At 24.5% G+C, this 10,122-nt stretch overlaps 1 protein-coding gene across 2 annotated transcripts; it reads right to left on the reverse strand.

Moving 5' to 3' along the window:
* Nucleotides 1-3,171: 3,171 nt before the first annotated feature.
* Nucleotides 3,172-8,549, reverse strand: LOC145844801 (uncharacterized). 2 transcript variants are annotated; one of them, XM_082952233.1, is made up of 7 exons: nucleotides 8,423-8,549; nucleotides 7,586-7,777; nucleotides 6,519-6,578; nucleotides 6,090-6,188; nucleotides 4,985-5,113; nucleotides 4,251-4,512; nucleotides 3,172-3,642 (listed from the first exon to the last, which is right to left on the reverse strand). In XM_082952233.1, exons 1-7 carry the CDS (start codon nucleotides 8,507-8,509, stop codon nucleotides 3,605-3,607), a joined length of 867 nt encoding a protein of 288 aa, XP_082808359.1. In that variant the 5' UTR covers nucleotides 8,510-8,549; the 3' UTR covers nucleotides 3,172-3,604. The 2 variants fall into 2 exon arrangements, with proteins under 2 accessions (XP_082808359.1, XP_082808352.1); XM_082952226.1 differs by having other exon boundaries at nucleotides 4,251-4,515.
* Nucleotides 8,550-10,122: the final 1,573 nt, after the last annotated feature.

The raw sequence follows: 10,122 nt of genomic DNA on the forward strand, positions 1-10,122 counted from the left end.
ATAACTATCATAAATGCTATAGGTCATCATGTGTTATTATACAGGCTTTTTATTGTATTTTCTTTTGAAGTCATAACTTCACGTGAATTTTAATACTGGAACATAAGTGACCAGTAATTATACAATAGGATATACAAGACACACAATTTTAATAAAACTAAACATATTTCGAGCAATTCTCATCAGTAGAGTACAAAGCTAAAAAGTAATAAGATTTTACAAACTTACATAGTAACCAAGTAATCAAATAACCATAAAGTAATCAAGAGATTAATAAACGACAAAAGCAATTGGTAACAGGTAAAATCATTTAAGTTTACTTACGTTATAATTGATCGACAGTATAACTAAACAAAAATAAAATGAAAACAATCCTTATAAAGTATTACGAAAATAAAGAAACAGTATAATCAAAATCTTTTTGCTTGCATAAAACAGGTTTCTTTAACAAAATACAAATGTCTTCTAATTTAATTAAATCGAAAACATTACTACAAGTTTTAATATTTTTAAATCTCTTTAGATTATAACTGTTTGCACAAGTTGAATTCTTAACCAAATGTTCTGCAATAGATGAACGTTTTGATGCGTTTAAAACCTTGACCAATATATCATCTTTTTTATCTGAAAAGCAAAAATTCTCTACACTCTTTGGTACATGCTCTTTTGTTCTTTTCCTTAGATGTCTTGTTGTTAATCCAATATAGCTTGCTTTACAACAGCAGCTGTATTGGTAAATTAACATACTTTTATTTAATTTTGATATTGGATCCTTACCACCTGGTATTAATAGTGGCTTTGAGGTGAAGACATACAAGGGTTTGCTGCATAATAAGTATTTCTTATTAATTGTTTAGTTTTTTTTTCTAATATTTCTGAGCTTTTATTAATGAATGGAACTTTTAAAGTAACTACACATTTTTCCGGTCCTATTGTCTTTTTTCTATCCAAATTTTTCAAATGTAAATGAATTTTTTGGTAACTAACTCTTGTGGGTCGTTATTGTTTAAATAGTAACTTGATCTGTTTGATTTCACTTATTGGCAACTCTAGGGAACAAATTTGTGTGCACGATGACACAAAGTTCTGATTAAATTTACTTTTCTCTTAAACTACAGTTTGATAGAAAATTCAAAAAACATCCAGTAAAAGTTTTCTTTCTGTACACCGAAGTTAAAATTCTAATTTCTTTTCGTTTAATTTGTACACCCAAAAATGCAAGTTCATTATTGTTTTCTTTTTCTATTGTGAAACTTATAGAGTCATAAGCATTATTCAAAATATTTTAAAAATTATCCATAATTTTCTCGCTTTTAACTAACACAAAACAATCATCGACATGCCTTAGGTACAATAAATTGTTTTTAAAAGCAGGAACAACTTTTAATTCAATGTAACACATAAATATATTCGTCAATGTTGGTCCCAAAAAGGATTCCATAGCTATCCCGTCTTGTTGTGAATAAATTAAGGAATTAAAACTAAACTTAACGCCATAAGTTGCAAATTTCAAAAGTTTTTGAAACTTGTGCAAGTAGTTATAATCTAAATAGATTTAGAATTATTAAAACTTGTAGTAATGTTTTTAATTTAATTAAATCAGAAGCCATCTGCATGTTGCAAACAGTTATAATCTAAATAGATTTAAAATTATTAAAACTTGTAGTAACGTTTTCGATTTAATTAAATTAGAAGTCATTTGTATTTTGTTAAGGAAACCTGTCTTATGTAAGCAAAAAGATTTTGACTATACTGGTTCTTTATTTTCGTAATAGTTGTATAGTTTATTGAACAAAAACGAAAATAAAACTTGCTCAAAAATTTTTTGGTTCAATGACCTGGATACGCAAGAAAACCTCTCGGTCATCGAGTTGCATACCCAAACTTAATCAAAATTATAATGAGCTAAAAATGTTAAAGAAGATACTTTATAAGAATTGTTTTCATTTTATTTATGTTTAGTTTTACTGTAGATCAATTATAACATAAGTAAACTTAAATGATTTTACCTGTTACTAATTGCTTTTGTCGTTTATTAATCTCTTAATTACTTTATGATTATTTGATTACTTGGTTACTATATAATTTCGCAAAATCTTACTACTTGTTAGCTTTGTACTCTACTGATGAGAATTGCTCAAAATGTATTTAGTTTTATTGAAATTGTGTGTCTTGTATATTTTATTGTATGATTTTAATACTGCCTAATTTGCTCTCTAAAAACGACAACATAAATTTTTATTTAGTTTGAAACTATTCTGGTTTTGATCACTAAAACTGTAGCTGTAAACTAGAGTTGAAAACTACAAAATAACTTTGATAATTTTACTGTAACTGTTTAAAGTTTTGCTAGAAATTTATACAATTAAGTTTTTTAAAATCTGAACAGTATTCAGCTTACAATAAATCAATACTTGTGTTTCAACCGAGGATCGATATGTTATCCAGAAATAACAACAAATTTTTGTTCGTTCAACCTTGATTTATGTTTGCATTTTTAATAAGAAAATACTATTTTCATATTAAAGGTAGTTGAGTAATTTTTATGCTTAGAAATTTTCTAAAGTTGTTATACTAAAACAAACTACATTTTTTACCTAAATCAAAAAAAAAACAGTTTATATAAAAAAAATTAATAAATACTAAAATAAAAATGCTCAAATAAAGTTTGGTCCAAGGACCTGGTGTAAAAAGATCTCTTAGTCATCAAGATATTATATAATAAAATAAAGCATCACAATTTAAAAAAAAAAAGCAAAACACAAAACTATGTTTCAAACCAACTATTTGTTTTACATTAAGGTTATAAAAGTTTAAGTCAAAGGATAACTAATCGAAAAACTATTATATTTTAAACTAATATTTACATAAAGTTTAAATACTTTCTAAGCATTTGAAAAAGTATAAAAGTCGGATAGTGTGATAAAAAAAAGCGAAAAACTAAATTAATAAGACGAGTCTTAATTTTTTAGTAAAACAATGAAAATATGAAAACACTAAACTTTAAAGCTATTCTAATTTATAAAGCGTAAATTAAAGTTTTACGTACCAACTGAGTCTTATTTTTTGTTTGAATACTATTACAATAAAACTTAAATCATTTTTTCAGTTATTATTAGTCTTTTGACAAAGTTTGTGTACTTTATAAAGCTTATAAATATTTGGGCTAAAAAAAGGAATTGTTTAAACTAAACTTAAAGATCTTATAATCAGTTTAAACTTAATTTACATAAAATGTTAAAACAGTTATCAATTTTAATAATTCTAAATAGTAAGGTATATAATATCGTAATATTTTTAAAGTAGTTTTTTCTACTAAAAGTCTTAAAAGTCTTTTTTGTTTAAACATCTTTAGATTAAATAGTTAAAGTTTAATAAAAACTGTTTTAGTTTAAATTTACTAGGTTGTAACATTACAAATAACGTTTTGCAACTAGTACAATAATACAGTAACTTGTATATACACGCTTTAAATTTATGTTGGTAAATGTAGATTGTTTTCATAATGTTAAGGTATAGAAAGGTAGTAAAGTAGCGAAACATTACATAAAACAATCTCAATCTTCTTGTGCAATCGCTTAACTTCTTACTATGGTTGTTTCGTTCACATTTTCGTTGGTTCTGAATAACTTGGTGGAGGTACTGTTAATGTTTTAGTTACCTTATATTTATAGTTTTAAACAATATGATATTGAAAAATCGTTGTTAAAAACTATTATAAAGACAAATATGTTTTTATTACAATGTATCAATCTTGTTTCAATTAACTTGCATTACGAAAAAGAAATTAAAAAATTTCATCTAAAAATTTTTTATGTAATAATTTATTAAAATTAGTATACATATATTATACATATACAGTGTTTTAAAATATTCGCATCTATGCGCAAAGCTTTTGACTTGATTACTAAAAAAACACAAATTTAAAATAAAACAAAATAGTTTTTTAGTAGCTGCTTAAGATAATTGTAACTCATGACTATAAATCAACTTTTAAACCTTTCAAAAACTGTTCTATTTTTTCAAGACTTTTATTTGTGTTACGTTTTAAATATGAACTTGATTTGAATACTAATCCATAGAACTCATAAATTAAATTGGAATCTAATAAGTTAAAAATTGCACTACAAAAAGTGCGTAACTTTTTTTGACTGAAAACTTAATAGAATGTAGCATTACAAGCTAACAAAAAGCGCGTGTTGAGGGCTGCTAAACTCAACCCTGTTCCGACAAAAACAAATAAGCTAAACCTTGAGGGGGAGGCACGGCCCCCATTGAGTAACTAGCAGTCTGTGGTGTTGCTAATGGCATGTTTTGAACAAGCATCGGACCTCGATTCGTCATCATTACCTGAGGTTGGTGCATACCAGGTTGCATTGTATGCATTCCAGGTTGCATTGTATGCATGCCAGGTTGCATTGTATGCATTCCAGGTTGCATTGTGTGCATTCCAGGTTGCATTGTCTGCATCCTGATCTGATGCGTTTCAACGTTTTGGTATCTTGAATTTAGCTGCTGTTTATGAAAGTTTTTTTTTATCAACATACATAAAAAACTTAATTTAGTTGAACATTAAAATATTTTAAAAATAATCATTTTAAGTCGGATAGACTTTAAAATTAATATAAAAGCTTATTTTAGAATGCAGCTTGCCACAAGAAAATATTTCTCATTTTTTACAACTTTGAACTATTCACAATTCAAAACAATTCAGTTTAATACTAATAACTGTAAATAATTGTAACATAAATAAGTAGTGAACTTAACATATAAATCAAACTTCAAAGTATGAAGAGTTTTCCTGTAAAACTTTATAAAATATATTCAAGCTTTAAACTAAAACTCGTAACAAGCTAAACTAAGTTGTTAATTTTATAAATTAAAGTGTCTAGCGTATTATTATATTTTCATTTAGCTTATAACATTAAATATTGATAATAGTTTTTATATTTTGTTTAATGATTTAAAGCAACATTTAACTCACTGTCGATGCAAAAGTAGAGCAGTTAGGAACTGCTTTGAACCCTGTCACAACGCTGATAACTAGGAGAATCATTTTTATAAGGCACAAAACAGAAACAACAACATTCAGTACTAAATAGGCCAAGTTTTCCTGAAATTTTATGTTAGATCTTCTAAATACGATACATTAAATAACATTTTAGTATGATTAAGAATTTTCAAAAATATATATAAATCATTTTTTAATAAGTATTACTAAAGGAGATTATTTTGTACTGTAGTAAGTAGTCTAGGAAAATTTATCTTTTAAATTATTTAAATTAATTTATGATTAATATTAAGCATTTATCAAATATTAACTATTTATTAGTTTAGGAAAGTATACCCTTTCAATTATTTAAATTAAATTTTAATTAATATTTACAATCTATTTTAAAGACTTTTTTATACAAAGCTGTTAGCTGTGTATTTTTAAGTTAGTAACTAAGTTAATTTACTTAAAAAATAAATAAAACTTTGCATCTTATAATCAAAGTAATCAAGCAAGATGATAGAAAATGAATATTTTTAATAAATTAGTTTAAGCTACCGTTGTGTTTTCTACTGTTTGCACATATCCTTTGTTACTTACTCTAAATTACAGTCGCATTTAGTATTGTTTGTTTATTGAACGACAAAAAATACGCTCAAAAAGTTTGGTCCAAGGACCTGGTGCACAAAAAAAACTTATAGTTATCGAGTCGTACACCTGAGCAGTTTAATATCATGTCCAGGACAGTATTAGCATTTAAACTTTGCGCTTTAACAGTGTTAGTGGTAATAATAAAAAAGTTTTCATACTATATTATTTTTAAATTTGCAGATTAATATGCCAACTACAGTCAACCTCTGCTTGAGTTCGCTTTTATTGTAGAAATGCATTTATAAATCAACAAACTCTGTGTTCAAAGCAATCAAGTGGAAGACAGTTATTTTAAAAAAGATATGAGCTTCACTTTTTTTCTATATACAATAAGAGTAGAATTTCAAGTTCAAAGCAAACTTGAACTAAATTCAATAAAATAATATTGATAAACATTATTGATTAAATATATTTAACATATAGTTTAAAAAAAAACGAAACAAACATATGTTGATGTATACAAACTAGCAATCCGGGCCGCTATTACAAAAGACGAAAACTCCATCGGAATTGAAACAAAACAAGATGCTATGTGAACTACTATCTGTTAAAAAATAGATTCAAATCTTTATTACAGTGTTTTATTTTTTAACGATATAGTTTTTGTTTTTAATAATTTAAAAACTAACTTCAATTCAATAAACAAATTAATATGACTATTTATAACAATCTTTGTCTGTGTTTTTTTAGTTACTGCTTTAAAGTTTTCAACTAAGTACTATGTTAATATATTTTTTTAATCTTTTTGTATTTAGAATATCATCAGTGAGTTGATAGCTTATTTCAAAGTTTTGAGAAAAGTTTTTCAAGCTATAAAAAATTATTATGTTAAATGTGTTAGATGGCGGAATATTTGTTTATGTTAAAAACTCACCAAAGATCTATGAAAATTTTCTCTGAGTCCATAAAAGGAAATAAATCCACTGATAAAAGTCTGTTGAAATAAGTAAAACGTTAAATAGTTGTTGTTTATTAAACGATAAAAAAAAGTGCTCAAAAAGTTTGGTCTAAGGACCTGGTGTACAAAGGAACCTTTCGGTTATCGAGTCGTACACCACATGCTTACAAAGTTTCTTACGAGCTATTACACATAGTTTTTTTTATCATTTAAATATTTAAATCTTTAGTAATAAAACAATCACTTAAACAAAAAAAAATACGAAATAAAAATTATCTGAATTTTGTGTTTAAAAATGTACTATGAATCTTGTTAAATAACATAAGAACTAAAAATTATACATAACTTTAAACTAACTTTCAAAAGAAGATAAGCAACAGTAATAACAAATGTGTGAATACTTGAATTATAGGTTACAATTTCTTTAAAGAAATTAAAATGTAATACGCTGAAATATTTTAACAAATTTTTTTTAATAAGTATTTTGTGCTAAAAAGGTATTTTTTATTTTGTTTAATAATTTAACTTGAACATTAAAAACTATTTTACATTTGAATAGTTAAATAAACTTGTAAAAAAAAATTTAAGAGTTTTAAAGAAGTAATCTTTACAATAACTGAACTTAACTTTTATAAATGAAAATATGAAGATAAGTACTGTAAAATTTGTGCTTTTAATAAGAAAAAAAAAACTTAATAAGCATGATCAATGTAGTGTAGGTTTTATATACAGTCGGTCATACATTAGTAATTTGTCTTTTAAAATAATTTTTATTAGTGATAAAAGCTAATAGTGCAGTATTTATAAAACTGTTTATATATTACTTTTGTGTTAATAAGTAAATCTACCGCTAACTTGGTAGTATATATTTTTAACAACTATTGTTTTTTTTTGTTAGATAAAACTTTTTAAACTGAATTTAGTTTAAGCATCTGTCAAAACAAGTATTTTAAGTAGACGTCAACTTATTGTTTTTTTTTTTGTGTACATACTAACAAATATAAAAGTTAGTTTTAATCCAGTAAAAAGTTAACTTTACTCACAAAAACAGACGACCATATTCCTACTCCGTAGTTTGGCCAGTAGTAATGTGTGTAAAATGCTTCTCCTAAATGAGAAGATATCCCTGAATCACTGAAAAAATCATCTAATCTGAAATCAGAATTTCTCCTCTGAATAACTACTAAAGCAATTCCTCCGATAATGCATATAAGAGCTAAGAACAACAGCAGTTTCTAAAATAAATAAATAAAAAGACAGTTTAGACCTAGACTAGATATACCTTTTGATTTCCATTGTTAGTTATAACTTTGTTTTTTAAGATTTGTTATAACTTCTTTTTAAGAAGTGTAAGAAGAGTTATATTAACTTTGTTATATATATTTATATGTATAATTATACTTGAATGTTTTTTAATACTAATATTTCAAGTTTTTTTTTAGATTTTTAGTAACCTTATTTTATTACCAGTATGTTCTAATTAATTTTCCTACTTGAAAATTTATTTTAAGTAGGTTAATAATTAAAAATTTATCATGTTCTACTTTATTCTTTTTATTGGTTTTCGAGCAAACTAATCAAAGTATAGTTTTTTTTACTAGAAAAGCCTATATTCATTTAAAGTTATTACAACTAAAAGATTCTCTACTTCAAAGATCACTTTCGAGGTATTTTTAACAAAAATATAATAAAATTTTTGTAAAAAGGTCTTGTAAACGGTCAATAAAAAAAGAGTTATTTTTTTACAATTTTTTACGTTGTAAAAATTTGTTTATCTTTTTTTAATGTGATTTAAAACTTTTAATTAATTAAGAAAAAGTAGCTTTAATTTAATCTAACTGTTACAATGATAGTTTTAAAACTTTTAGTATGTTACTTACTGATAGTTTTCTCAATTTCTTTCTAAATTTTTTGTTTCTCTTTTTCAATTTTTTCTTTTCTTCATCTGTTTGATGTTCTTCAGTCATTTCAGATATTTTTAGTTTGCTTTTAAACTATTAATTGTCTGTAAAAATTATAACGGTTATAAATTTTGGAGGATGCTTAAATTGTTTACAAACAAACTTAAGCTGTGTTTAAGATGTTAGATATTTTTGTCTCGTTTATATGAAGCAATAACTATATAAAACTAAAACTTTAAAGTTTGTGCTTTTTGTGAAGTTTATTTAGTTATAAGCAATACTTTTAATTGCAATGTCTACGTTAACAGTAGTCAAAACAAAAGTAGAACTAAATAAAAATTAAGAGCGTAAGAACTAGAAACATTGTATCTTTGAAAATGTTTTTTGTGGAAATTATGATATATATGTTGTAAATATATGTTTTATGGTACGCTTTTTTTTCTAATCTAAAATGTCCTAAACTAGAGGTAAGCAAATTACATCGACAGGTCAGATTCATTAGAAAAATTCTTTGAAGGAATGGACTTGTTAATCAAAAGTCTTTGCGTGCCTAGTTATTTTTTAAGTTCTACTATAAAAAAAAATTAATAAAAAAACAAAATTTTAACGAAGTTATTGTCCGTTTAAGCATTGTTTTATGTGACAGATCAAAATAAGAATGAATATTAAAATATTTGTTGAAAAAGTATCAATTTATTAGATTTGTACAATATTTTTTTAAACTAAAAAATACGTCGCGGGTGGTACCTTGTCAGTCTTTATTTTAAACTTATTTTGTTTATTTATTATGAAATTAGGTTTAAAACATGTAGAAAGTTTATATTTGTAGACTGAAATAGCTATGGGTTTAAAGTTAAAGATTTAAAGTAAAACATCATTGGTAGCTAGGAAGAAAGTAAAAAGTATTTTGTCTACCCCAGTATGTTTAAAAAAAAATTTTGTGATTTTGAGACTAGAACTAAGTCTTTGTTTTTCTTTTAAATATATAGTTTTAGTTTTTGAAGCTTTATATTTTCATGTAATATTTTTATTAGCTCAAAGTTTCTTTATACAAAAAGTAAATTTTTGTCTATACTTTTAAATCTACAATCTTTAAAAAAACATTTATCTTAAAAAACTAAGTTAAGTTTATTGTAGATTTTTACCAATATTTTTTTTTATTAATTGACTCAAGAACAACCATAAACTGAAAAAACCATCAACCTTCTTGCTTTAATTTTTTACCTAAAATAATTTGTCTAAATTTTTTTTACCTCGCTTTAGTTTTTTCTTGGTACAAACTTAAACAAATCTAGGTAGTTTAAAACAATTGATAAATATAAATTTAATAACATTTAAATTTATTTTAAATTTTATAAACCTTTATTTGGAGCACAAAATTTTGTATATTTGTAATTTAATTAATTGAAAAATAAAGTAGTTCATTTTTACACCTAACTCAAGTAGTTTCTACAACTTTAATTGAAAAAAAATACAAATTCCAATCCCTAAGAACACGAACTAAAAACTACTTAGTAAATTCCTACGTGGTTGCTAAAAGTTTTGATTACATAGCTACTTAAACAAAAATTTTTGAAAAAAAAGATAATACTTTTTTTTTAATTCAAGTTTCAAAACTTATCAAACTTATTCTTATTAGATAATATAAAAGTTAACTTTGATAAATACCAATACCATAC

The sequence above is a fragment of the Thalia democratica genome, chromosome 1 (genome assembly GCF_965202585.1).
Source record: "Thalia democratica chromosome 1, ktThaDemo2.hap1.1, whole genome shotgun sequence".
In the NCBI taxonomy this organism is placed as follows: Eukaryota; Metazoa; Chordata; class Thaliacea; order Salpida; family Salpidae; genus Thalia; species Thalia democratica.

Bases quoted from the DNA above. Each gene is read 5' to 3' on its own strand.
- LOC145844801 (XM_082952226.1), bottom strand. From the start codon at position 8,509: ATGACTGAAGAACATCAAACAGATGAAGAAAAGAAAAAATTGAAAAAG. The intron at 6,579-7,585 runs GTGAGTAAAGTT...TTATTTCAACAG, and splicing joins GAATATGGTCGTCTGTTTTT to ACTTTTATCAGTGGATTTAT. The intron at 4,516-4,984 runs GTGAGTTAAATG...TTTCATAAACAG, and splicing joins GCTCTACTTTTGCATCGACA to CAGCTAAATTCAAGATACCA.